Source organism: Microcaecilia unicolor, chromosome 10, assembly GCF_901765095.1.
Source record: "Microcaecilia unicolor chromosome 10, aMicUni1.1, whole genome shotgun sequence".
Taxonomy (NCBI): Eukaryota; Metazoa; Chordata; class Amphibia; order Gymnophiona; family Siphonopidae; genus Microcaecilia; species Microcaecilia unicolor.
This window is the reverse complement of record NC_044040.1, coordinates 11118870-11146677: the sequence shown is the minus strand read 5'-3', so window position 1 is coordinate 11146677 and position 27808 is coordinate 11118870. Positions and strand designations below refer to the sequence as shown.

Sequence of the window (27808 nt, the reverse complement as noted above, 5' to 3'; positions counted from 1 at the left end):
CCTGTAGTAGGACTAGAAACCAATCCCCCATGTTTGTAGCCTACTGCAGTAACCATAGTAACATAGTAGATGACGGCAGAAAAAGACCTGCATGGTCCATCTAGTCTGCCCAAGATAAACTCATATCTTGAATTTGTACCTGTCTTTTTCAGGGCACAGACCGTATAAGTCTGCCCAGCAGTATTTCCCGCCTCCCAACCACCAGTCCCGTCTCCCATCACCGGCTCTGGTACAGACCGTATAAGTCTGCCCTCCCCTATCCTAGCCTCCCAACCACCAACCCCTCTTCCCCCCACCTGCTCCGCCACCCAATTTCAGCTAAGCTTCTGAGGATCCATTCCTGCTGCACAGGATTCCTTTATGCATATCCCACGCATGTTTGAATTCCGTTACCGTTTTCATCTCCACCACCTCCCACGGGAGGGCATTCCAAGCGTCCATCACCCTCTCCGTGAAAAAATACTTCCTGACATCTTTCCTGAGTCTGCCCCCCTTCAATCTCATTTTATGTCCTCTCGTTCTACCGCCTTCCCATCTCCGGAAAAGATTTTTTTGCGGATTAATACCTTTCAAGTATTTGAACGTCTGTATCATATCACCATTAAGCTACTCCTTCCAGGGGCGTAGCCAGACACCCAATTTTGAGAGGGCCTGGGCCCAAGTTGGGGGGGGGGGGGTGGCAGAAGAACTCTGCCTTGGCCAACAAGTGATTTGGTCTCTCCCTTGCTCGCCTGCATGCCATATGGTCTCTCAAATATCCCCCTCCCTTGCATACCTTGTAAATAGCAGATTTTCACCCGCAGCGAGCAGCAGCTAATACACACTGCTCATGTTGGCCCCACAGCCTTCCCTCTGATGCAACCTCCTGTTTCCGCATAGGTGGGAATACGTCAGAGGGAAGGCTGTGGGGCCAGTGCAAGCAGTATGTATCAGTCGCTGCTCACTGCAGGCTAAGATCTGCTACTTAAAAGGAATACAGGCAGGACAGTTGTTGGGAGTTTTCGGCTAGTGGGGCTCGGGGATCCCTGCCAGCCACATCATAGGTATGTTGTTACTGGGTGGGCCTGAGCCCAAAGTGGATGGGCCTGGGCCCACCCGGGCCCACCCTTGGCTATGCCACTGACTCCTCCACATCAGACTCTTATACAGCAGGTTCCAAAAGAAATTATGCTGTGTCCTTCCATCATGAACAGCTGCTGATGATTAGGTGACGAGCGATCAGATCTTCTAGCTACAGCAAAGTGTATCCTGCTCTGCAGGGCCGCTGAGGGGGGGGGCAGGGGGAACAAAATTCCCCGGGCCTCCAAGGGGGGCCCGGCGCCGGGGTCAAGCCGCCGGCGCTGCAGTTCCCTGTCTCACCTACCTGCCTCCTCGGCTCCGGGCCCCCTGCATTCGAAGCGGCAGTCACAGATTGCCCCCCCTTCGGGCCTTCCCTCCCTGTGTCCCGCCCTCATGGAAACCGGAAGTTCCATCAGATGAGGGCGGGACACAGGGAGGGAAGGCCAGAAGAGAGGCGATCTGCGACTGCTGCCTTGAATGCAGGGGGGCCCGGAGCCATGGAGGCAGGCAAGTGAGACCGCGGACTGCAGCGGTGGGGGGGCGGAGGTGGGGCGGCCTTGCCCCGGGCCCAGCCTAATCTCTCGGTGGTCCTGCTGCTCTGCGATGGTTGTAAGTGCTGCTAGGACACTGTATTACTCTGGGGCCTTTTTACTAAGGAGTGTAGCTGCCTACATGCATCTAACGCGCGTCAAATTAGAACTACCACCCGGCCACCACGTGTTTCGGGCAGTAATTCTATTTTTGACGCGCGTAGCAAACATGTGGCAGAAAATATTTTATATTTTCTACCGCGTGGCGCTAACCGGGTGGTAATCTGCAGCGTACGCGCACTGAGAATTACCAGCAAGTTAACGCGCGAGACCTTACCGCTAAGCCAAAGGGTGGCGGTAAGTTCTCAGGCCCAAAATGGACGCACGCTGGTTTTAATTTTGCCGCACGTCCTTTTTCGGCCACAAAAAAAGGCCTTTTTTTTTGCAGGCAGGCTGAAAAAAATGGACCTGCGCGCGTCCAATACACGCGACTACAGCAGCGCAGGCTATTTTTCGGCGTGCCTTAGTAAAAGTGCTCCCTCAGTGTTTGTTGTCCATGAATTCCCAGAGAAACGTGGAATCTCTCTCATCTGCTTTACCGTTTGCATTCTACTCGATGCTGGAGATGCCATCAAATGTATCTGAATCTGTAGCAAAAACAATTAGTATTCTGCCGTACAAAATGAATCAATCCAGAGTTCCAGGAGTCAAATCAACTTACCTATGCATTTAAGAGCTTTAGCGTTATTGATCCACTGCATCTTCCCTGAACTGTTTTTGCACTGAAAGTATCCTGTTGACCCAGCCGATCTCTTGTAACCAGGAAGACAGTCAACCTTTATTATGCTGTCCAAAATAAATTTTTCTATGGTGATTTCGGCAAATTTGACAATACTTTCAGGGGTGCAGATTTCTGCTAAAAAGAAAAACAGGAGATGAATGTCAGCAGCTTTTAGTGCAAGAGGCTTCTTGGAGACGGACAGAATCCGGGAATATTAACAACTAGTAAAAAAAGGCCCGTTTCTGACACAAATGAAACGGGCGCTAGCAAGGTTTTCCTCGGAGTGTGTATGTTTGAGAGAGTGTGTGTGAGTGTGTGTGTGTGTGTGAGAATGAGAGTGTGTGCGAGTGCGAAGTGCGTATGTGAGACACAGTGAGTGTGAAAGAGAGAGAGTGTGTTTAACACAGATACAGTGTGTGTGAGAGAGAGAGAGAGAGTGTGAGAGAGTATGTGTGCGATACACAGACTGTCTGTGAGACCAAGACAGTGTGAGAGTGACTGTGTGACACATAGAGAGTGAATATGATACAGTGTGAGAGATAGAGTGTGTGAGAGACAGTGTGTGAGAGTGAGAGAGAGAAAGACACTGACTGTGAGAGAGAGAGTGTGTGTGTGTGTGAGAGAGAGAGTGTGTGTGACAGAGATACCTCCCACCCTCCCACCCTCCCCCCCAATCAGAGCCCCAGAACACTCCCCAAGCTTTCGGGCTTCCCCTCTTGCCATGGCTCCGCCCTGCCAGACAAACAGCTGACCCACGCCGATGCCTGCAGGCCCGGCCCCAACAGGATTGCCGGCTTCCAACACCCCGACGCTGCCCCTTTCCCAAAAATAAACGGGTCACCGTCGCCCCAGTGGAAGCGCCCTCCTGCCTGCACACGGCTCCAATGTCTGTCGCCGACCCCGCAGGCCCAACATCGCCGCTCCTTCAAGACGCTTTCCCTCTCACTGTTCCGCCGTCGACGTCATCACGTTTTGACGTGAGGGCGGGACAGAGAGAGATGGTGACAGACTGACAAACCTTACGAACCCTTCACTTCAGTGTGCCACGGAGTCAGCTTCAGAACGTTGGAGGTGCAAATTATTATAGTAGATAGGGAGAGGGCGTGGCCTAGTGGTTAGTAGGTTATGGGCACCCAGAAAATATGTTTTCGTTTTCTTTATTTCTTTTTCAGTTTGATATGAATGTCGTTAAGAGTACGTATTATTTGCACATATTCCCCCGGATTCTGTATAGCGCGCTTAGAGATATGTGCCGAAATCCAGGCGTATTCTATAACAACATGTGTAACTTAATTGGCTTAACAAGCTAATTAGCATTGATAACAGCAGTTAAGTCAAAATTAGCACTAATTGGCAATAATTAGAACTTACATGCACAATTCGCTAAACGTATTCTGTAAAACAGTGAGCCTAACTTCTTACGCGTGCATGCAAAAAAAGGGCGTGGTTAAGGGCAAGGAAATGGGCATTTTGTGGGCTTTCTGAAATTTACGTGTGTAGTTATAGAATATGGCTCTCTGCACCTAAATCTACGCACCGGGATTTATGCCACATCTCTCTCCTGGACAGCTCTTGCCTCGGGGCTTCTCTGATCCATTCTACTCCAGGGCATTTAACCACCTCCCGGCCTGAGCCCCACCCCTCTGACTCCGTTTTTGACATGACAGGTTAGTGCCACCTGCTGTAAGGAGGCTAAACTGCAACCTCAGTGAGGGAGTGTTTAGGGACACGTGCCTCTATACCACTCACTCCCTCACAGTTCCCCTTGAACATTCACACTTAATGAAATGCCCGTATACATTATATGATTGCGATTAGCAGATCTACGGGTAACTACATAAGAACAACCATACTGGGTCAGACAATGATCCACCTAGCCCAGTATCCTGTTTCCAGCAGTGGCCAATCCAGGTCACAAGTACCTGACAGAAACCCAATTAGTAGCAACATTCCATGAAGAACCCCAAAGAATAACAAGATTCTGGAATCCTAAAGAGTATCAAGATTCCATGTGGAATCTCAAAGAGTAACAACATTCTATGCTACAAATCTAGCCTAGTATCCTGCTTCCAGCAGTGGCCAATCCAGGTCACAAGTACCTGGCAGAAACCCAATTAGTAGCAACATTCCATGAAGAACCCCAAAGAATAACAAGATTCTGGAATCCTAAAGAGTATCAAGATTCCATGTGGAATCTCAAAGAGTAACAACATTCTATGCTACAAATCTAGCCCAGTATCCTGCTTCCAACAGTGGCCAATCCAGGTCACAAGTACCTGACAGAAACCCAATTAGTAGCAACATTCCCGGGGCAAGCAGTGGCTGTCCCCATGTCCATCTCAATAACACACTATAGACTTTTCCTCCAGGAACTTGTCCAAACCTTTTTTAAACCCAGATACGCTAACCGCCGTTACCCATTAGTGTCACCTTTTACCATATACGTGCCAGCATTCTGTAACATATGCATGTATTTGGCACCTAACCGTAGGGGCTTATTCATATAACTGCCTTTTTTGTGTTTTAGCCTCAACTACTTCTGCTGAGCAAAGGTTCCAAAACAGACCAACCCAGTGGTTTGTTGATAGGTCTTCTGCATAGCAGTGTAGTGCTGAGTCTGATTCCCAGATCAGCCAGATATATGCGTATGTTCAGGGCTGCCGAGAGACTGAACTGGGCCCTGGGCAGGGCTGCTACCGCCGCTGGACCCGGAGCAAGGCCGCCCCCCTCCAGGATCGCCGCCAGTGCCTTCCCCCCCCCCCCCCCCCCCCCAGATCGCTGCTGCAATTTAAATACCTTGTTGGCTTAGTGAGTTACATGGATAACCTAATCGAACCCTTTGAGAAAGAAAAATTGATACAGCAAATTAAGTTCTACAGGAGCAGGAAACGGTTAAGATTTTGAAAATGATAATAGACCAGAAATTTGAACAAAATGAATATTATTACAGACTAGTAAAAAAAAAGCCCGTTTCTCATTGAACTGAAACGGGCGCTAGCAAGGTAATCACCTTCTGCCATTAATGTTTTTAAGGGAAGTTCCAGCGTCCCCCCCTCCCTCCCTCCCAATTCCAGGGTCCCCCCCTCTCTCCCTCCCTCCCAGTTCCAGGGCCCTCCCTCCCAGTTCCAGGGTCCCCCCTTCCTTCTTCCAGGGTCCCCCCTCCCTTCTTCCCAGTTCCAGGGTCGTCGTCCCTCCCTCCGAGTTCCAGGGTCGTCATCCCTCCCTCCCTTCCAGTTCCAGGCCCCCTCCCTCCGAATTTTAAAAGTCATCCTGACTTACCTCGTTGGGGCTACGGCGGCCGGCAGCAGCGGCAAAAAGTGTGCAGGCTCGGCACTTCAGTTTTCCCTTCTCTGTCTCTCAGCTCTGGTCCCGCCCTCATTTCCTGTTTCCGCAAGGGCGGGACCAGAGCTGAGAGACAGAGAAGGGAAAACTGAAGTAAGTGCCGAGCCTGCATGCTTTTTACCGCGTGAGGTAAGTCAGGATGACTTTTAAAATTCAGAGGGAGGGGGCCTGGAACTGGAAGGGAGGGAGGGAGAGAGGGAGGGAGGGGGGACCCTGGAATTGGGATGGAGGGAGGGGGACGGACGACGACCCTGGAACTCGGAGGGAGCGAACGAACTTCCGGTGGGTGAACATTATATGCAGCCTTCCCTTCCCTCCGAGGGCGGGGCACTGAGAGCAAGTGTGAGGCCTGTGGTTGGTCCCTTCTCATTCTGACGTCGCGTTTCTTTCCCTGGCAACTATACAGAGTTCCCTCGAGGGCGGGGCGATTACGAACCCTACGAACACTACACGGCTTCACTGCCACACTGCCACGGAGTCAGCTTCAGAACATTGGAGGTGCGAATTATTATATCAGAAGATGATTAATATTGAGATTGTGTTACAGAACACTAGAACATGCATGGGTAAAAGGTGACACTAAATGGCAAATACCCTCGTATCTGCTAGCCACGATTCTATAACATATGCAGGCATTTCATTAAGTGCGAATGTTCAAGGAGGGTATAACTTTTCAGAATAAAGGTCTTTGATCTATAACATCTGGGCCTGAAGTCTTACACCCTACCCCTACCCCTGATTGGGAGGATATCACATGCTGAAGATAAGAATCAAATTTTGCTTCAAACAGATCTTTTGGCTGTGTTTCCTTACCTGTGAGCACTGTGGTCAGAGACTGACTTTCTGTTTTTTTATGGTAGAGACACGAAGGTACTAGAAAAATATAGAGGCAGCAAAGCAATAGAAATCGGACCATAAATAGAGAGATTGAGAGAAAAAAAAAACAGATTCTGGATGAAGGATTACCAGGCGTCAAAAGGGAAGAATGGAAAGATGGGGAAAAACCAGAGAGAGGAGAAGGAAATTTACCAATTCCAAAAGAAAATCACAGTATAAAAACCACGTCAGTGAAGACTTCCAAATATGTCATAAGACTTTGTGAATTAAAATGTTGTAGTGTTCAAGGTATCGGCCTGTTTATCCGACATTGCGGCATGGATGTCCAACCGCCACCTGAAGGTGAATATGTCCAAGACCGAGCTCCTCGTCTTTCCTCCTAAACCCACTTCTCCTTTTCCTCCACTCTCTATCTCTGTTGATAACACCCTCATGCTCCCCGTCCCATCTGCTCGCAACCTCGGAGTCATCTTCGACTCCTCCCTCTCCTTCTCTGCGCATATCCAACAGACTGCCAAGACCTGTCGCTTCTTCCTCTTCAACATCAACAAAATTCGCCCTTTCCTCTCTGAGCATACCACCAGAACTCTCGTCCACGCTCTCATTACCTCTTGCCTTGATTACTGCAACTTACTCCTCACCGGCCTCCCACTTAGCCATCTATCCCCCCTTCAATCCGTTCAGAACACTGCTGCACGTCTTATATTCCGCCAAAACCGATATACTCACATCACCCCCCTCCTCAAATCACTTCATTGGCTTCCGATCAGATATCGCATACAATTCAAGCTCCTCCTCCTTACCTACAAATGCACTCAGTCTGCGGCTCCTCACTACCTCTCCACCCTCATCTCCCCCTATGTTCCCGCCCGCAACCTCCGCTCACAGGACAAAGCCCTTCTCTCAGTACCCTTCTCCACTACTGCCAACTCCAGGTTCCGCTCATTCTGCCTTGCCTCACCCTATGCCTGGAACAATCTTCCTTTACCCATACGCCATGCCCCCTCCCTACCCATCTTCAAATCTCTGCTTAAAACTCACCTCTTCAATGCTGCCTTCGGCGCCTAACCGCTCGAGAAATATAAAATACCCCAATCTATCCACCCTATCAGATTAACTGTTCACTCGTCCTCTAGATGGTTCACTTGTGTTTAGATTGTTCTCTTGTCTTTTAGATTGTAAGCTCTTTGAGCAGGGACTGTCCTTCTATGTTTAAATTGTACAGCACTGCGTAACCCTAGTAGCGCTTTAGAAATGTTAGTTAGTTAGTTAGTTAGTTAGTTAGTTAGTTAGTTAAACTTACTTCTGAAGTCTTACTTCCTTTTTAAGTGAAAGAGAAGCATATTATCACTAAAAGATAAATATCTAAGGTTTTTTGGGGTTTTTTTTTTTTTTTTACTAAAGATTAGCTCGAGTTATTTGCAGCAGAGACTACAGCAATAAAATGGGCCCTGCTGCAGATAACTTGAGCTAACCTTTAGATAAAGACCCCCCTAAACCTTCTAGTTTGTGACACAGTGGCTTGCCGCTTCATGCTTCGCCCAGAACTTGGTTTCTCATATCCTTGGATTACTCCTTTTATTGCTGCTTTGCTCCTTTATGTTTTTATCATTCTCCTGATCTCTATCATTTTGTTAAAACTCTCCCTTTTGGTCACCACTCTCATTCTCTGCTTTTTGGTTTCATTTTTATCTTCTCTCATCAGCCTCTGCTCTTTTCACAGTCTCTCCCTCCCCCTTTCCCCAAGTCATCTCCTCCCGTATCTCATCAGCCCTATCTTTTCTCTATCATCGCCATCTCTTTTGCTGCCCTCTACCCCCAAAATAGTAGATACAGACACGATGGAGCTAAACACGAACTATTGGTTAATATTTGCACAGCGTTTTAAGAGTTAACATTAATGAAGTATGGACAGATCAAAAGAGCCAACTGTTTTGCACATAATATCATAAGACTTTTTCCTTCACCTCCTCCCCTCCCCCCCCCCCCCCCCCCCATTTTAGGAAAATATTTGTGTCACAATCCAAGAAAAAGTACCAAGGACATCAAAAGACTTGAGGTGGTTCAGAAGAAGGTGACAAAAATGATATGCGTGGGATAAACATAAAGGAATCCTCCTCAGAAGGAGGGATCACCAGAAGCTTAGCCGGCAGTGGGAGGCGGGGCTGGTGGTTGGGAGGCGGGGATAGTGCTGGGCAGACTTAAACGGTCTGTGCCAGAGCCGGTGGTGGGTGGCGGGGCGGGTGGTTGGGAGGTGGGGGTAGTGCTGGGCAGACTTATACGGTCTGTGCCAGAGCCGGTGGTGGGTGGCGGGGCGGGTAGTTGGGAGGCAGGAATAGTGCTGGGCAGACTTATACGGTCTGTGCCAGAGCCGGTGGTGGGAGGTGGGGATAGTGCTGGGCAGACTTATACGGTCTGTGCCAGAGCCGGTGGTGGGTGGCGGGGCGGGTGGTTGGGAGGTGGGGGTAGTGCTGGGCAGACTTATACGGTCTGTGCCAGAGCCGGTGGTGGGTGGCGGGGCGGGTAGTTGGGAGGCAGGAATAGTGCTGGGCAGACTTATACGGTCTGTGCCAGAGCCGGTGGTGGGTGGCGGGGCGGGTGGTTGGGAGGTGGGGGTAGTGCTGGGCAGACTTATACGGTCTGTGCCAGAGCCGGTGGTGGGTGGCGGGGCGGGTAGTTGGGAGGCAGGAATAGTGCTGGGCAGACTTATACGGTCTGTGCCAGAGCCGGTGGTGGGAGGCGGGGCTGGTGGTTGGGAGGCGGGGATAGTGCTGGGCAGACTTATACAGTCTGTGCCCTGAAAAAGACAGGTACAAGTTTATCTTGTTGGGCAGACTGGGTGGACCATGCAGGTCTTTTTCTGCCGTCATCTACTATGTTACTATGTTATATGAGGCTTGTGCCAAATAACATATGAGAAGAGACTTGAAGACCTCAATATGTATAGCCTAGAGGAAAGAGGGATGGGGAATATATGATACAGAAGTTTAAATACTTAAAAGGTTTTAATATGCAAACTAATCTTTTTCAGAGATGGGGAAGTGGTAGAACTAGAGTTCATGAGTTGAGGTTGCAAGGTGGGAGACTTAGGAGCAGCGTCAAGAAATACTGTTTCACAGAAAGAGTGGTGGATATCTCGAATGCCCTCCTAGGGGAGGTTGACGGAATTCAAGAATGCACGGAATAAACACCAAGGATCCCTATATAAAAAAAAGGATGGAATCCAATTGAAGCAAAACTTGAATGATCTCATAACTGGAGCGAGCTTTGATGGTAGCTTCAGAGGTTGGGAAGTAAGACCAATGCTTGGGTCCCGTACATGGCAAAAACAGATCAGGATCAAGGCTGGAGTGGGCTTGGATGGCAACTCCAGTAGTTGGCAAGTAGGACTGATGGCCAGGCAGACTTCTATGGTCTGTGCCCCAAAATTGGCAGGGAGAGATGGAGAATTAAGTAAGCCTGCTTTTAATCAGGAAGAAGCAGAATCTGTGCAGAGTGCCGAATTCAACTCTGGCCACCATGTTTGCAAGGAGGGCGTATACATGGGCGGAGCCTAGGCAGAACTCACACTTGCCTCCAGATTCTATATAAGGCGTGGTGAGTTGCACCTATTAAATTGGGTGTGCCCCCAGTTTCTGTTCACACCTTGAGTAATGAGCCAATCAGTGATGATAATTGACCAACAACCAATTATCAGCACTAATTGGCAATAATTGAAATTTACACATGCATCTTTTTAAACATAAGTGTTGCCTTACTGGGACAGACCGAAGGTCCATCAAGCCCAGCATCCTGTTTCCAACAGTGGCCAATCCAGGTCACAAGTACCTGGCAAGATCCCAAAACACTACAATACATTTTACGCTGCTTATCCTAGAAATAAGAAGTGGATTTTCCCCAAGTCCATCTTAATAATGGCTTATGGACGTTTCTTTTAGGAAGTTATCCAAACCTTTTTTTAAACCCCCCTAAGCTAACTGCTTTTTACCACATTCTCTTGCAACGAATTCCAGAGTTTAATTACACGTTGAGTGAAGAAATATTTTATCCATGTGGGTTTTTATCATCTGACATTTACTATGTTACTATGTAAATCCTAGAAATTGAGTTAAACTGTCTACCAAAAAGTCCAGTTCACGAAGATTCATATGCAGCAAACCACATCTTTTCTATCATACCATACACCAGAGAGCCTACTGTGATATTATTTGATCTAATAGTGAGATATATTATACACATTTTTAAGAAGTCAGTATGGATGGATTGAAGAAACATGATAACACAATAATTGTATATTACAGAGCCACTTTGTCCAGCGGGAGCCTTGCTCTGGTATATCTAAGTTCTCCTGAAGATGCTAAGAATAGCGAAACACACGTGGTGTTGAGAACGAGAGAGAGTACCGGAGTGGACCTTGTTGGAATGTAATTGTATTTTGCATGCATTGCCTGTCACCTATTATTTCTCTGTGATTACTCTGTGACCTCTGATGTGAATTACTTAGAGAGGTCACACTGCTATGCAACTTCCTGTGGGGGTTAGACACAGCAGATGCAGCACATGGAGCTCATGATCTCTCCTAACCTGAGAGGATCTATGGTGGTGTGAGCATCCATTACCATCTAAGCACATGGAAGGAGCTGATAATACAAATGTATAGTAATATGTATATATAAGCCTGTCTGATTATAATCTAACTACAAACTGTGAGTAAACAGATGTTTTGTTACTTCAACTTTAAAGTGACTCAGCAGTGAATTATTCAGGGGTGAATGAGAGAGAGATGAAGAAAGAAATTAACATTTCTAAAGCTGAAGCTGTGTGTACTAAAATCTGCTAATTATTTACTACAAATAATCCAACAAAAGGGTTATGGGCCCAGGGTCCAGGAATTGAAAAAGAAGAGAAATATTACCAGGCAGAAAAAAGGCCACATTTTTCTCTTAAGTTTTAAAGGAAAGATTCAGTCTGTCTCTCTCTCCCCCCACACAGCAGACAGAAGGCTAAGAAAATGGCTGAGGGAAGAAATTCACCATTGTTCTATTCTCTCAAGGTGCCTAGATTAACTGAGTTTAATTATCAGCAGTGGGAATTAAGATTCATATGTTTCCTTCGAGCAAAAAGATTAGATATATGCTTAGATCAAGACAGAACAGCTGAAAATATGGCTGAATGGGACAATGCAAACTATTATGTGAAGTGCATGCTTTTGGAAGCTCTCTCAGAGAAACAAGCCATATTAGTGGAGGGAAAAGATACACCAAAGGACATTTTATATAAGCTGAGAACTATGTATGCAACTACATATGCAAAGCAGCAACCAATTTGGCTGGCAGAGTTGAATGAAACCAAATTAAGGGATAAAAGTAAATGTAATGATCACATTATGTATCTTATGTCTTCATTTCAAAAGCTAGAACTTTCTGGAATTCCCATGTGTGATGCATTGAAAAGAGCATTTCTTTTTACCTCACTATCAAAGAAGTTTGATGTTTTTAGGTCTGTAAATGAGGCCATTGAAGGGCAATCTTTTGAACAGGCAACATCAAAACTAAGGCAGGAATGCATAATAAATGATTCTGAGGAGATGTGTTCTCAAAGCAAGTCAGAGAGAAATGAAACAAATTTCTTGGCAAAGAACAGAGGAAGGCGGAGCTATGGGAAAACTCCACCCAAGGGCAAGCTGATTTGCTACTCATGTGGAAAGGAGGGACATGTATCTAAATGGTGTAAGGAAACACAAAACACTCCCTCTAGCTCACCTAAGCCAATGGAACTAAAGAATTTTCAAACCAGGAAATGTATGAAGGACAAAGATAAACACAAGGGCTTTCTAATGACAGAAAAATCTTTGACTATGGTAAATAATAATTCAAATGAAAGTACTTGGATTTTGGATTCGGGGAGCACATGCCATTTAACCAATTGTAAGGATTTCTTTCAGGAAATGTGTCCAGAGGAAGGTATTCTTAAAACTGCAAACGCAGGGACTGCTAAGATCCAAGCAAAAGGTATTGGATTCTTAAAATGCAAAGTGTCTAATGAAGTTAAAGAAATTCCTGTAAGTGATGTCTTGTATATTCCCCAAGCAGTTTGCAATATGCTTAGTGTATCTACATTAGATAAGAAGGGATTTGTGATTCATTTTGAAAACAGTAAGTGCACAATCTCTAAAAATGATGAAGTGTATGCTGAAGCTTTTATGCATAATGATGTTTATAAACTGAGCATTTCAGGTGAAGCCTCACATATGGCGCAAGTAAGGAAGAATGCTGGTAAAATGGAGAAATGCATAGACTGTGTTACTCAAAAAGGTGTGAGACCCTCATTTCCTGCATACACAGGAAATAGGAGTAATAAAGTGCTGGACTTAATACACAGTGACTTATGTGGACCGTTTAATATCCCATCATTGGGAAATAACAGATTTGTGCTAATATTCTTGGATGATTTCTCTAGATATTGTGTGGCCTATTTGCTGAAAGAGAAAAGTCAAGTCACAGACATGCTGAAGAAATACGTAGCCATGGTGAGCAATAAATTTGAAAGAAAACCAAAGGTTCTTCAGACCGACAATGGTGGTGAGTTCACTTCACAAAGCATGCACACATTTCTAGAACAAGAAGGCATTCAGCATATCACAACAGTAGCTTATACACCAGAACAAAATTCTGTTGCAGAGAGAAAATTTAGGTCACTTGTGGAAATGACCAGATGTATGCTGTCAGATAGCAATCTCCCTAAAAGACTATGGGGGGAAGCCATTCTCACAGCAGTGTACCTACAAAACAGAATGCCAACTAAGGGCGCTGAGCGCACACCACATGAGACATGGCATGGTAGGAAGCCAAACCTGTCACACATAAGAACATTTGGAAGTACAGCATATGCTCATGTACCAAAGCAAAGAAGGCATAAGCTGGATTCCACAACAGAAAGGGGCATTTTAGTTGGCTATGCTCCAGGACACAAAGGATATAGAATTTTGAATCTGAAAACTGGCATTGTTGGCATAAGACATGTTACATATTTTGATGAAAACAAAAGGGTTGATAAAGGCTGGATTATCCCAGATGAGCCTTATCATCCAGAATATGAAACTAGAACCATAATAGACATGCCAGTGTATATAAATGCCATACCAAGGCAGATGTCTGAAAGCAACTCATCTGTATCTAACGAGGAACAGGCAGAGGAAGCAGACACAGAAAGGATCATTGAAGAAGACAGTACAGTTGGAGAAGGGGAATCAATTGGAGAAGTACTCTCAGATATAGAGGATGCAGAAAGGTCAGACCAACCTGTTGTCAGACGCTCATCCAGGGAAAACAAAGGTGTTCCACCCCCAAGACTGTCTTACCTAACAAAGTCAGCAGAAGCTCAAGAGCCCTTAACATGGGATGAGATTGAGAAAATGCCAGCAGAAGAAGCTGCTGAATGGCATAAAGCTGCACAAGAAGAAATTGATGCATTGAATAAAAATAATACTTGGATTCTTACAAAATTACCTCCTGGCAAGAAAGCTATAGGATGCAAATGGGTATTCAAGTTAAAAAGGAATGCACAAGGAAAAGTGGAAAGGTATAAAGCCAGATTAGTCGCAAAGGGATATCTTCAAAAATATGGAGAAGATTTTGATGAAGTGTTTGCACCTGTAGTGAAACACACGACAATAAGAACACTTCTGAGCATTGCAGTCTCAAAAGGCATGCAAGTCAACCACATTGATGTGAAAACAGCGTTTCTTCACGGAGATATAACTGAAGATTTGTACATGGAACAGCCAACAGGTTTCATAAATACAAAACAAAGACAGCTAGTGTGTAAATTAAACAAAGGTCTTTATGGATTAAAGCAAAGTGCAAAATGTTGGAATGAAAAATTGCATGAAATATTGACAAATTTAGGATTTAAGCAAGGTGAAGCAGATAAATGCTTGTACACTAGGTGCACAAATGGACAATATGCATACATTTTAGCTTTTGTTGATGATCTGCTCATTGCAAGCGAAAGTGAGCAAGAGTACAAGGACATTGTAAAGTGTTTAAACCAGAATGTTGAGATAAAAGAACTTGGTAATGTGTCATACTATCTTGGTATAGAAATTGAGAAACAAAATGATGGTTCTTATCTTCTAAGCCAGAAGCAGAAAATAAATGAGCTTATTGAAAGTTTAGGTATGCAAGATGCCCAAGTTGTAAGCACTCCCATGATCACTGATTTTCTGAAGGATGAAACAGTAAGAGAACCTTTACCAGATAACATCCAATATAGATCAGCCATAGGTAAGCTTTTATATCTAGCTACCACATACAGGGCTGATATAGCAAATGCAGTAGGAATTTTGAGCAGAAGAGTCAGCTCACCTACCAAATCAGATTGGACTGCAGTTAAAAGGATGGTAAGGTATTTAAAGGGTACCATTGATTGTAAATTAAAGGTTTCAGCCAATAGTAATCCAAAACTAATATGTTACTGTGATTCAGATTGGGCAGGGGATCATTCTGATTATAAATCCACAAGTGGATATGTGTTTATGTATGGAAATGTACAAATTTCATGGGCCAGTCATAAACAAAGTATTGTGAGTTTGTCTTCTACAGAAGCTGAATACGTGGCTGTATCGGAAGCGTGCAGAGAACTGATGTGGATTGAAAAACTTATGCTGGATTTTGGAATAGCTGAAAAGAGACCAATCCAGATAATGGAAGATAATCAGAGCTGCATCCGACTGTCACAGAATGACAAGGTTCAGTCACGCACCAAGCACATCGCAACGAAATACCACAACGTGCGAGAGTTGGTGAAAGAAGGGGTCATCAGTCTACACTATTGTCACACCAGTGAGATGACAGCTGACATCATGACCAAACCGTTACCCAGAGAACATTTTGTGAATCTGCGTATAAAGCTTGGACTTTGTATGAATAAATAATTGCATGACAGTTATGCATGAGAAGGGGTTTGTTGGAATGTAATTGTATTTTGCATGCATTGCCTGTCACCTATTATTTCTCTGTGATTACTCTGTGACCTCTGATGTGAATTACTTAGAGAGGTCACACTGCTATGCAACTTCCTGTGGGGGTTAGACACAGCAGATGCAGCACATGGAGCTCATGATCTCTCCTAACCTGAGAGGATCTATGGTGGTGTGAGCATCCATTACCATCTAAGCACATGGAAGGAGCTGATAATACAAATGTATAGTAATATGTATATATAAGCCTGTCTGATTATAATCTAACTACAAACTGTGAGTAAACAGATGTTTTGTTACTTCAACTTTAAAGTGACTCAGCAGTGAATTATTCAGGGGTGAATGAGAGAGAGATGAAGAAAGAAATTAACATTTCTAAAGCTGAAGCTGTGTGTACTAAAATCTGCTAATTATTTACTACAAATAATCCAACAGACCTGAGTACGATTGAGTGTGATATGCATTAATGAGCTATTAAGAAGTGTCAAGAAGATTTTGCATTTCATTTTTATCACGAGCACATGCACCTTTCAACTGGGCTCAGCTGGTCCACAGCACGGCACCCAACAGCAGTTTGACACGGTAGTGAATCCAGCCCTAAGCTAAGTACCATCTGGCATATATTTTCTATTTTCGTCTCTATGTTATGAGATGTGTACTATTGAGCAAGATGTAGGGATGGTAGGTAGGGCTGAGTGCGATGATGTTGGGTTCTGCCTGTTGTAACTCTGTAGACCAGCCTGAGCAAGTGGCATTTTACTCAGCACTTATCAGTCAATATATATATCATATATCAATATATATATAAATGGCGAGTGTCGTACTCACTCGCAAATGCGCAGTAGAGACCCTCTCTGCCCCGCCCCCGCGTCAATACGTGATGACGAGGGCGGAACAGAGAGGGTCTCTACTGCGCATTTGCGAGGGACACCGCTGTCGCTAACGCTCCCCCCACCCGGAGTCGCCACCGCCACCACCCACCTTCCACCCGGTTGGGCCCTCGCTCCGCTATTGAAACAGCGAGGGCACGCAGCACACAGCTCTGCTGAGCTGCCGTCGGCCTTCCTTGTTCTTCTCTGCCTGTGTCCCGCCCTTGACGACGTTACGTCACACGAGGGCGGGACACAGGCAGAGAAGAAGCAAGGCCATGGCAGCTCAGCAGTAGAGCTATGTGCTGCGTGCCCTCACTGTTTCAATAGCGGAGCGAGGGCCCGACCGGGTGGAAGGTGGGTGGCGACGGATCTGGGGGGGGGGATGAACTCGGAGGGGGAGCAGCAGCGGCGAACTCGGCGGCGGGGTGGGGGGCCTTTCAACCCCCCCTCCTATACTAGCCCGTTTTTACGGACTGAACGGCTGGTATATATATATATATATATATATAATTTTTTTATTTGTCAATTCACTGACACAGCATATTAAAAATCAGAAAAATTTTGTGACATATTTTCATAACGGTTTCTCATTTGTGATGTTTAAAATAAAATTAGGTCAAAATGGCCCCCAATCAGTTTTAGAGCTCGTTTCTAAATGAAGCAGCTATTTATTTATTTATTTGCTGCATTTGTATCCCGCATTTTCCCACCTATTTGCAGGCTCAATGTGGCTTACATTATGCCGCAATGGCGATCGCCATTAACGGAATGAAAAGTTCAGATTATTTATACAATTAAGGTACATAAAAAATATCAGATAAATTGGGAGTAAATGAATAAATAATTCATATCAGGTCTATGATATCAAGGACAAGGTATAACATACAGTAATAATAATGTGATTAAAGTAACCTGATAATTGGTTTGTTCTGGTGTACTTTTGAAGTTAAGTCATTTATGAAGGATTCATTTCATAAGTCTCTTTAAACAGATTAGTTTTCAGTAGCCTCCGGAAGGTTGTCAGATCATGCGTTGTTTTTATAGCATTCGGTAATGCGTTCCATATTTGCGTGCCGATGTAGGAGAAACTAGATGCATGGATTGCTTTATATTTAAGTCCTCTACAGTTGGGATAGTGGAGGTTCAAGAAAGTACATGATGAACTTTTTGTATTTCTTGCTGGTAGATCTACTAGGTCTGACATATATGACGGGGCCTCTCCATGAAGCTATGAAGTCTTGATACCTTTTCTTGGATTGTGTCACATTTAAAGAAGATTCTGAGAAGTTTGGCGTCACCACATAAAACTAGTTAAGCCACTGCATGAGTAATGATTTCTCACTGTTTAAACAGTAGCGTTATTAACACTTTGGACTGCGGATTACAACAGATATTTACAACGTTGGCTGCAGAACTCCAGACACTGCATCCAGGCTCTGTCCCACAGCTGTTGTGGAAAGTGAGGTGCTTCCACTGCACCTGACAATAGAGTGCGGTTGAGCGTTTGCAATTTGATGTGTCTTTCGAGCTCTTCACAGACCAATCATGAGTAGAAGGAAACAAGGAGAGGAAGAGCTGAAAGAAATACATCTTCACATCTTCAAGACCTGCCTTGCTTGCATGGATTATATCTGATGGTCTAGCAGCACTTTGTGGCTTCCAGACAAGAGGCTTGAAAGAGTTAACCACAGTCTTACCACGAACTGGTAAACTGATTTCACTAATGGCTTATCAGATGACAAACATCTAACAAAAAAATCTATTATTAGTTATCACTTTCTTGTTAATGACAGCAGTACTAATGTGTGTACTGTGAAATACTTAAAAAATGCACATTGGGAGCAGTAAATATTCACTCAGTACCGATTAAGAATATTACTGGTAAATTGCCACATTGAGATTCTTTAACCATCTCCCACAATTCCCTAGGAGCAACTATGCTGGCACAAAAGTCACATTCGCTGCATTTGATTGGTTCGGCGTGACTATGATGTCACAAAGGATCTCACACACCAGTTAGATCTCTTTCCACATGATGAAATAGACAACCCAACTCCATCAATGGCTGCCATCAGGGTTCCATATGAACTGCAAGAGAAATTCTAAAAATAAAGGGCTCCGTTTTCTATAACAGTTTGCAGCTGGATAAAGTAATGCACCATTTAGGAGGCGATAAGGGCTCCTGTACTAACCCGGCGGTAACCAGGCAGCTCGCGGCACTGACTGATTACTGCCGGGTACTCACCGGCGCTACAAAAATTTAAATATTTTTGCAGCATCGGAAATGGCGTGCCCTGAGGGAGGAAACTTCCCTTTTAGTGAGCAGTAAGCCCGTGTTGGGCTTACCGCCACTTCATGAAAGGGCCCCCTGCACTGGAGAGCCAACAAAAATTCTTCAGAGTAGGGATGGACCAAAAGAGTTGCCACAAAAAAGCGAGGAACTCGAGGTGCGGCAAAATAAAATTCTTTAATGAAGTGTAATAAACACAAAGTCAAAATACAATATCCAAAATCGCAGCAATGTTGTATTTTCCATCAGACAATAACATGGTTCAACCGAGGAACCTGACACAGATCCGTGTTTCGGCATTCAGTCTCTTAGTTGCACACAGTCCTGGGACGTACGCAAGCACGCATGCTGCCGGAAGTGAATTTCTGATGCGATTGGTTGGGTTATCCTGAAGGACTCCACATTCAGCAATGTTGAATTAAATGTAGCCTCTCTGGGAATGAGGGATAGTCAGTCACCGTGTGCATTAAAGGCTTGGGAGAAGACTGCTATTCTGTAAATATGCATGTGTCTTGCATAGTGTGTATTTGGCAGGGTCTGAGCAAAGCATGGGTGGGGATCATATTTCCATGTGTGCCCTATAGATTATTTCTCTTGGCCTTCCTGGGCTCGTGACTCTGCAGGAGACTCTGCTTGGTCTATTGATTCATTAGCCTCTTTTGGATAATTATCTGTTCCTCTGTTCTATTGTTTTAATGGTGTTCCTTTCTTGATTTGATTTGATTTGATTTGTAAACCATTTTGATGCTCCGGCTAACTGGTATATTAAAAGTGAATAAACAAATTCCCTCAAATTCAAGCAACCTTTTAAAAATTGTCTCTCACCTGCAGCAACTACGAAATAGCTCTCCGTATATGGAAAAGACATCACAACTAGACTACTGTAATGCCCTGTACACTGGTCAAGCCAAAAAGAGTTTGCACCAGCTCCAACTAATTCAGACTGCTGCAGCCTGACGTGACCACATCACACCCTTCCTGTAAAAACTACACTGGCTACCAGTATCTTACAGGTCTAAATTTAAAACTCTACGTTTGATTTGGAATCCAACCGATCTGCGCTTAAGTTAGGTGCAGGTAATTAGGCCTGGTTTTAGAGGGCCTAAATGGATGTGCTTAAATTTTAGTCGTAAAATCGGCGCGCGAGTGTAGTCTATAAACTACACCTAACTTAGGCATAATTTATAGCATCGTGCTAAGCGCGTGGTTTTTTGGCGCTGATTTTTAAGGCGCCATTTATAGAATTTGACCCTATGTGGATAATGGGCTATATTCAGCCTCTGTTTGTAGAGCTGAGTGGTCTAATTTGTCTGTAAGAATTTTCAGAGGCATTAACCCCTCATTCTATAAACGTGAACACTCTACTTGACACAGTGTGCAGATTATAGACTTTATTGTTATTATATAAATATATATTATAAATTATTATAAATCTTTGAGCAGGGACTGTCCTTCTATGTTTAAATTGTACAGCGCTGCGTAACCCTAGTAGCGCTTTAGAAATGTTTGTTAGTAGTAGTATAATAAACTCCCTAAGTTCCCCCCAATTGTACCTACCATACATGTACCTCATTCTACCACAATATCACTTTGTATTCATTCATACCATGTATTTGTTCAGACCGTAATCGGCTAACGCCGTTAGCGGTTATATGTAAGCCCCATTCTTCACAAGGCATTCCCGCTGCAGAGAGCAGATCAGAGAGCACCTCTCTGCAGGGCAGCGATGCTGTGCTGAGCCCTGCAGATCCCAATCCGCTGCCAGCACTTCACAGCAAGATGGAAGCTCAGCAGCAGGAACCAGACCAGAGTTTGGGTGAGCTCAACTGAGGAATAACCCCAGATGGGGCGACAACCTGAAGCACAGCTAGGTTCTCCCCCACTGCTAACTCCCGGCTCCGTTCCTTCTATCTCGCTGCTCCCTATGCCTGGAATAGACTCCCTGAGCCAGTACGTCAGGCTCAGTCTCTGGCTGTCTTCAAGTCTAGGCTTAAAGCCCACCTCTTTGCTACTGCTTTCGACTCCTAACCATGACTCTCTTACTCAACACCCTCACTTATCACCCCTACCACTGCAATTTCCCCACCCCTAGCTGTCTGTTCGTCTGTCCAATTTAGATTGTAAGCTCTGTTGAGCAGGGACTGTCTTTTCATGTTAATTTGTACAGCGCTGCGTAAGTCTAGTAGCGCTATAGAAATGTTTAATAGTAGTAGTAGTAGGTTTTGATGATGGGGGAGCAGATCGTTTGTAAAATAGGTGCCGGTGCGAGGCTGAAGGGCTGAGCCGCCTAGGCGCCATTTTGTTGAAAATCTGGGGGAATGGCTGCTCCCTTTGCACCTCACCTAACTATGCTTAAGGCGGCAACCCTATCTGAGACTACGATTCAGATGCTGGTGTGTACAGAGCAGGGGCGTAGCCAGACCTCGGCAGGAGGGGGGGACAGAGCCCGAGGTGGGGGGACACTGTTTAGCTGCCTCCCCCTGCCGCCGACCCCCCCTACCACTTTGGACCCCCCCTGCCGCCGCAACCGCCGCCCGCCCACCCCCTGCCCAGCGGCGCATCAGGTACCTTGTTTGATGGCGGGGGTCCCCAATCCTTGCCAGCCGAAGAGTCTTCTTCAGCGCCGGTTGACTCCGGCGCCTTGGTGGTGTGATCATCTGTTTCTTCTGACGCCTTACGTCCTGCACCGTGTATGTAGCCCCGTGCAGGACATAAGGCATCAGAAACAGATGATCACACCACGAAGGCGCCAGAGTCGACCAGTGCTGAAGACTCTTCGGCTGGCCAGCAAACAAGGTACCTGATGAGGCGGTGGGGGGGGCGGGCGGCAGGGGGTCAAATGTAGAGGGGGCCAGGGCGTAATCTGTGGGGGTCCATGCCCCCGTGGCCCCACGTGGCTACGCCCCTGGTACAGAGGGTCAGCAGAGTTGTCAAGCAACGTTGAGGAGCCTGCAGGACATCTGAGCTACTTAACTTTACCACCTCTGGTAAGACCATCTGAGATAACATTAGGGGGCCCTTTAGAAAAGGTGCAGGGGGGGGCTACACGCGTACAGCAGGTGCCAAATCGGCACTACTGCCCGGCTAGCGCGTGAGCCAGGCGGTAATTCTGAATTTGATGCATGCCGAATCCTGCGGTAGAAAATAATTTTTTATTTTCTACCGTGAGCTCCTTACCCGGTGGTAAACAGCAGTTGGCGCATGCTGCATGCTTATCGCACAAGTAGCGTGTGAGACCTTACCGCTAGGTCAACGGGTGGCAGTAAGGTCTCAGGCTGAAAATGGATGCGTGCTGGTTTCAATTTTAGCGCACATCAATTTTCCGGCCCCTTAAAAAAAAGGCCCTTTTTCCTAGGCGCAGTAAAAAAATGGCCCAGCGTGTGCCCAAAAGATGAGCTCGCACTACCACTGGCCACTTTTTATCGCGGCTTAGAAAAAGGACCCCTTGACGATATCTGGACTGCACTGGCTTCAATGCATACACTGTGTGTTGCAGGGGCGTAGCCAGATGGCCAATATTCGGTGGGCCTGAGACCAAGGGGGGTGGGCATGGAATTCGCCTCCCCCCGGTCCCCCTCCAGTTTGCTCCTCTTTTCACCCCTCCCTGCCCAGAAACACCAAATATGAAATACTTGAGCTGGCGGAGATCCCCAAACCCTACCAACTGAAGACTTCCTCCTCCTCCTTGAGCAGCCAGCACTCTTCCAAATGGCAGCCGGCAACACTTACCTTAAACTGATGGTGCTGCGGGTAGGCTGTGCATGCTCAGTGCTTTTGCATGTGCAAAAACTGAGCATGTGCAGAAGGGCCGGTCTCAGCATCAGCTCAAGGCTCAAGGCAAATGCTGCTGGCTGGCCATGGAGAGAAAATCTTCAGCTGGCAAGGTTTGGGGATCCCCACCAGCCACAACAAGTGTGCCACAATTTTGGGTGGGCCTGAGTCCAAAGTGGGTGAGCCCCGGCCCACCCAGGCCCACCTGTGGCTACGCCACTGGTGTGTTGGGTTTGCTAAGTTTACCTCTCAGTCACTTTTGAAATCTCAAGCTGCAGAATCTAATTCCTCCACGCTGGCTAAGAAAGTAGGTGCTTTGGGGCAAGACTTAAAGGAAAGTCCAGGATACTCCGTCAGCTTTGGTGTGAGACAGAACTGTAATTCATCGAAAATCAGAGAACATGGAATATATGGCAACACATTTTAACATCAGGATTTCAAATTTTCCACAAGTCTATTCTGTTTCATCTAAGGACTTATTTTGCAGATGTTTAAAAGAGATGCCAAAGTCGCCAGATGGTTTTTTTACCCCCTTTGAATAAAATTTACTGTCTCCCTATGGCCAAACGTAATAGATTAGAAAGTGGTGATGCTTCCGTTCTGGATATAACTGGACTATTAGAAACTTACGGGGACATTGTGGTTAAAAGATCCACTTTACTTGTTTCTGTTGTCTTCATGCAGGATAAAGATTCAGTCATGCATTTGCAATTTCGTTATCAAAATGAGGAATTTCTTGGTTCTAAAGTTCATATTTTTTTTGATGTGTGCAAAAAAACCCTAGCCCTGGGTGCAAAATTGTTCCTATGATTTCCTTGCAAATGTGTGATTCAGCTGAGAGATATTTCTTTTGATTTTATTTTGACCCAGTGCAGTTGAAATCTTTCATACAAAGTCGTACATCGGCACAGTTTCTGGATAGAACATCTTTACAAATGGGAAGATTATTTGATTTGTTAAGACAGGGATGGCAGTATTTTTCTTGGGTTTGTTTCTTCTTTGTAAAGTAAACCATTCTCTGAGGTTTTTCTAGTCTCGGGTCTCTCCCAAATTTGTGGTCTAAGATTCCCTTGACATTTTTTTTGTTTGTATATGAGAGAAAGATTCTCTCTATTGTTCATTACTGTGTGTAATTCTTCTAATTGGGAGATTTCATTTCAAGATGTAATTGTGTTGCTTGTTTTGTATAAAAATGCAATAAATATAAAGTAAAAAAAAATTAGCAGTTACACGTGTAACTGCCATTAGTCGGTATTCTGTAAAATGTGCACACGGATTCGATCACACGCAACTGCAAGAGGATGTAAACCTGGGATGGGTGGGTCAGGGTCTTGCCTAGTACTTACGCATGCAGGTTATAGAATATTGGCAGTTAGATGCGAGCCGTTGAGTTAGCATCAGTGATCGTGACTAAAGTTAGAAGCACAACTGTGGACTTTTACTAGTATTCTTCAATGACAATTGTACACGCAATCCCCATTATGGAATTTGTGTTTAATGAGCACCATCCCAGGACCTAACTTTAGGCAACCTATACAGTTACCCCCTAAAGGGGAAATTCTGTAAGTGGATGCATCCTTACAGGTGCCCCAATGCCATGCAGCAAGAGTCTAGTCTACAGTTGCATCTGGGTACCTGGTTTGTTATATAGAATACTAGCATGACCCAGCATTGGCACATCTACATGTACACTCTCATGTATGAACAAGCCATAGACGAATACAAGCATGACCCAGCATCGACACTTCTATATACACATGCTCATGGTTAAATCAGCCATAGACCTTGATCATCATATAGAATACTAACATGACCCACCATTGGCACATCTACATATACACGCTCACGATTGAACAAGCCATAGACCTGGATGGTCATATAGAATATGAGCATGACCCATCATCGGCACATCTACTGTACATGTACACGCTCACAGTTGAACAAGCCATAGACTTGGACCGTCATATTGAATACTAGCATGACCCAGCATTGGCACATCTACATGTACACGCTCACAATTGAACAAGCCATAGACCTGGATCGTCATATAGAATATGAGCATGACCCATCATCGGCACATCTACATGTACACGCTCACGGTTGAACAAGTCATAGACTTGGACCGTCATATTGAATACTAGCATGACCCAGCATTGGCACATCTACATGTACACGCTCATATTTGAACAAGCCATAGACTAATACGAACATGACCCAGCATCGACACTTCTACATATACATGCTCATAGTTAAACCAGCCATAGACCTGGATCATCATATAGCATACTAACATGACCCACCATTGGCACATCTACATGTACACGCTCACGATTGAACAAGCCATAGACCTGGATCGTCATATAGAATATGAGCAAGACCCATCATCAGCACATCTACATGTGCACGCTCACGGTTGAACAAGTCATAGACTTGGACCGTCATATTGAATACTAGCATGACCCAGCATTGGCACATCTACATGTACACGCTCATATTTGAACAAGCCATAGACGAATACGAACATGACCCAGCATCGACACTTCTACACATATATGCTCATGGTTGAACCAGCCATAGACCTGGATCATCTTATTGAATACTAGCATGACCCAGCATCGGAACATCTACATATACATGCTGATGGTTAAACCAACCACAGACCTGGCGTAACAGTGAGCGTATAAGTGCAAGGGTGCACTTAATTATGTATGCTCACTGTGCCACTTACACATGCCCTTATGGAATGGTGATCAGTCATTTTGCTCTTTTACACATGTAAGTGTACAACTTACCCACAAAAATACAGTATTCGGTACATTTATGTGCACAACTAACCCTTAATGCGGGCACCCATTTACGGAATTGCCCTTCACATCTATAGTTCCCATGAAACTTCAAGGATGGGGGTTGGGGGGGGGCGGTTATACATGTAGCAGCTGCCACTGAATATTGGGCTGATTATTAGGAATAAATAGAGTGAAATGTTCCGAAAGAATTCCGTATTGAATCCAAGAAAACAAAGAACTTGTATGATTTGCCTAAAGATTTTAAATGGAAGGTACAGCAAAATTGTCCTGAAACATGATGCTGGTATCAGTGAACGGTCTAGTGGACTAGAGCAATGGATTAAGAACCAAATTAAACCAAGATTCAAGTTGTACCACAGTTGCTGATCATCTTTGTGACGTTGCATAAGTCACTTTCTCCCATTAAGGGGTACTAATCAGACACAGGAGCTAGCTTGCAGTCCAGCAGGTCCATTCTATCTGTGCATCTGCAATCTCATTTTTAAAGGGATCCCCCCCTCCCCCTGGGGTTCTCTTTGAAAATGAAGCCAGCTATGGAACCAGGGCCCAAACCTTGCCACGTATCTTTCTACCTGCTTTGAAACTGGCACAAACATACCCATGGGAACGTGCACAAGGGGCTTGGAAAATGCAAATCTCATATATTTTGATTACACTTTTTTTCAATAGTAGTTCAAGGTGAATTACATTCAGGTATTACTGGATATTTCTCTGTCCCTGGAGGGCTCACAAGGGTTAAGTGACTTGCCCAAGATCACAAGAAGCAGCAACAGGATTTGAACCCAGCACCGCTGGATGACAAGACTGGTATTACTACTACTATTTATCTTTTCTATAGCGCTACAAGGCATACGCAGCGCTGTACACCATATACAAAAATGACAGTCCCTGCTCAAAGAGCTTACAATCTAGATAAGACAGGTAAACAGGCAGAACAATTAAGGGTAAGGGGATAAATAGGTGAGGATAAAGGACAGGGCAAGTGAGTAGTGGTTAGGAGTCAAAAGCAGTGGTAAAGAGGTGGGCTTTAAGTTTGGACTTGAAAACGGCCAAAGACGGGGCTAGACGCACAGGCTCGGGAAGTCTATTCCAGGCGTGAGGTGCAGCAAGACAAAAGGAACGGAGTCTAGAATTAGCAGTAGAGGAGAAGGGGACGGATAAGAGAGATTTATCTAAGAACGGAGTACCTGAGGGGGGGGGGCATAGGGAGAGACGAGAGTGGAGAGGTACTGGGGAGCGGCAGAGTGAATGCACTTATAGGTCAATAAGAGAAGCTTGAACTGAATACGGAAACGGATAGGGAGCCAGTGAAGTGACTTAAGGAGAGGGCTAATGTGGGCATAGCGACTTTGGCGGAAGACGAGTCGCGCAGCAGTTTTGGATTGATTGAAGAGGAGAGAGATGGCTAAGAGGGAGGCCGGCAAAAAGTAGGTTACAATAATCAAGACGAGAGGTGATAAGAGTGTGGCTAAGGGTTCTGGTAGAGTGCTCAGAGATGAAGGGACGGATAGTGTTCTAACCACTAGGCTACTCCATGTATGCTTTCCCTCTCCCTTCCTAACCTCTTTCATTTTTTTACACCAGCTAAAAGCAGCCATGCTGTGATTAGCATAGAGGCTTTTGTCTCTTACATTTAAAGTTATCAATAGAAATCAAACAAAATAAAACATGGAAAAGAAAATAAGATGATACCTTTGTTATTGGACATAATACATTTCTTGATTAGCTTTCGAAGGTTGCCCTTCTTCCTCAGATCGGAAATAAGCAAATGTGCTAGCTGACAGTGTATATAAGTGAAAACATTCAAGCATTACTATGACAGTAAAATAGATACCATTGGAGATTCTACATGGAATGTTGCTACTATTGGAGATTCTACATGGAATGTTGCTATTCCACTAGCAACATTCCATGTAGAAGGCTGCGCAGGCTTCTGTTTCTGTGAGTCTGACGTCCTGCACGTATGTGCAGGACGTCAGACTCACAGAAGCAGAAGCCTGCGCGGCCACATTGGTGATCTACAAGGGCCGACTTCTACATGGAATGTTGCTAGTGGAATAGCAACATTCCATGTAGAATCTATAGAAATCAAACAAAATAAAACATGGAAAAGAAAATAAGATGACACCTTTTTTATTGGACATAACTTAATACATTTCTTGATTAGCTTTCAAAGGTCGCCCTTCTTCCTCAGATCGGAAATAAGCAAATGTGCTAGCTGACAGTGTATATAAGTGAAAACATTCAAGCATTACTATGACAGTCTGACAGGGTGGGAGGCTCTTACACTGTAAGCTCTTTGGGAGAGGAATTTATTGTGCTTGAATTCAAATACTTCTGTCACTCACCTTGAGCATCACATGGAAAGACAGGCTAAAAATGGAAAACGTGCTTTTTTGTTCATTTCTTTTGCCTGTTAGGAATAAAACTGATCCGGATTACTTGGAAAAGATGGAGTGAGACTACAGGGGAAGGAGGTACCGCCAACATCTTGCAATGGATCTGGGGAACCATTACAAAAATTACATCTTCACTTTTA

At 45.0% G+C, this 27808-nt stretch overlaps 2 protein-coding genes across 2 annotated transcripts in view; one reads left to right on the top strand and one right to left on the bottom strand.

The window, feature by feature from the left end:
• The window catches only part of LOC115478993, a 33781-nt gene extending 14222 nt beyond the window's left edge, over window positions 1-19559 (bottom strand). The window contains exons 1-2 of the mRNA XM_030216696.1: window positions 19517-19559; window positions 2311-2505 (exon numbers count right to left, since the gene is read on the bottom strand). Coding sequence (XP_030072556.1) covers window positions 2311-2505; window positions 19517-19559 — 238 coding nt within the window. The remainder of the gene's footprint in view (window positions 1-2310; window positions 2506-19516) is intronic.
• RBM17 (RNA binding motif protein 17) overlaps window positions 1-27808 on the top strand; it is a 241413-nt gene that overhangs the window by 121490 nt on the left and 92115 nt on the right. The window lies entirely within an intron of this gene.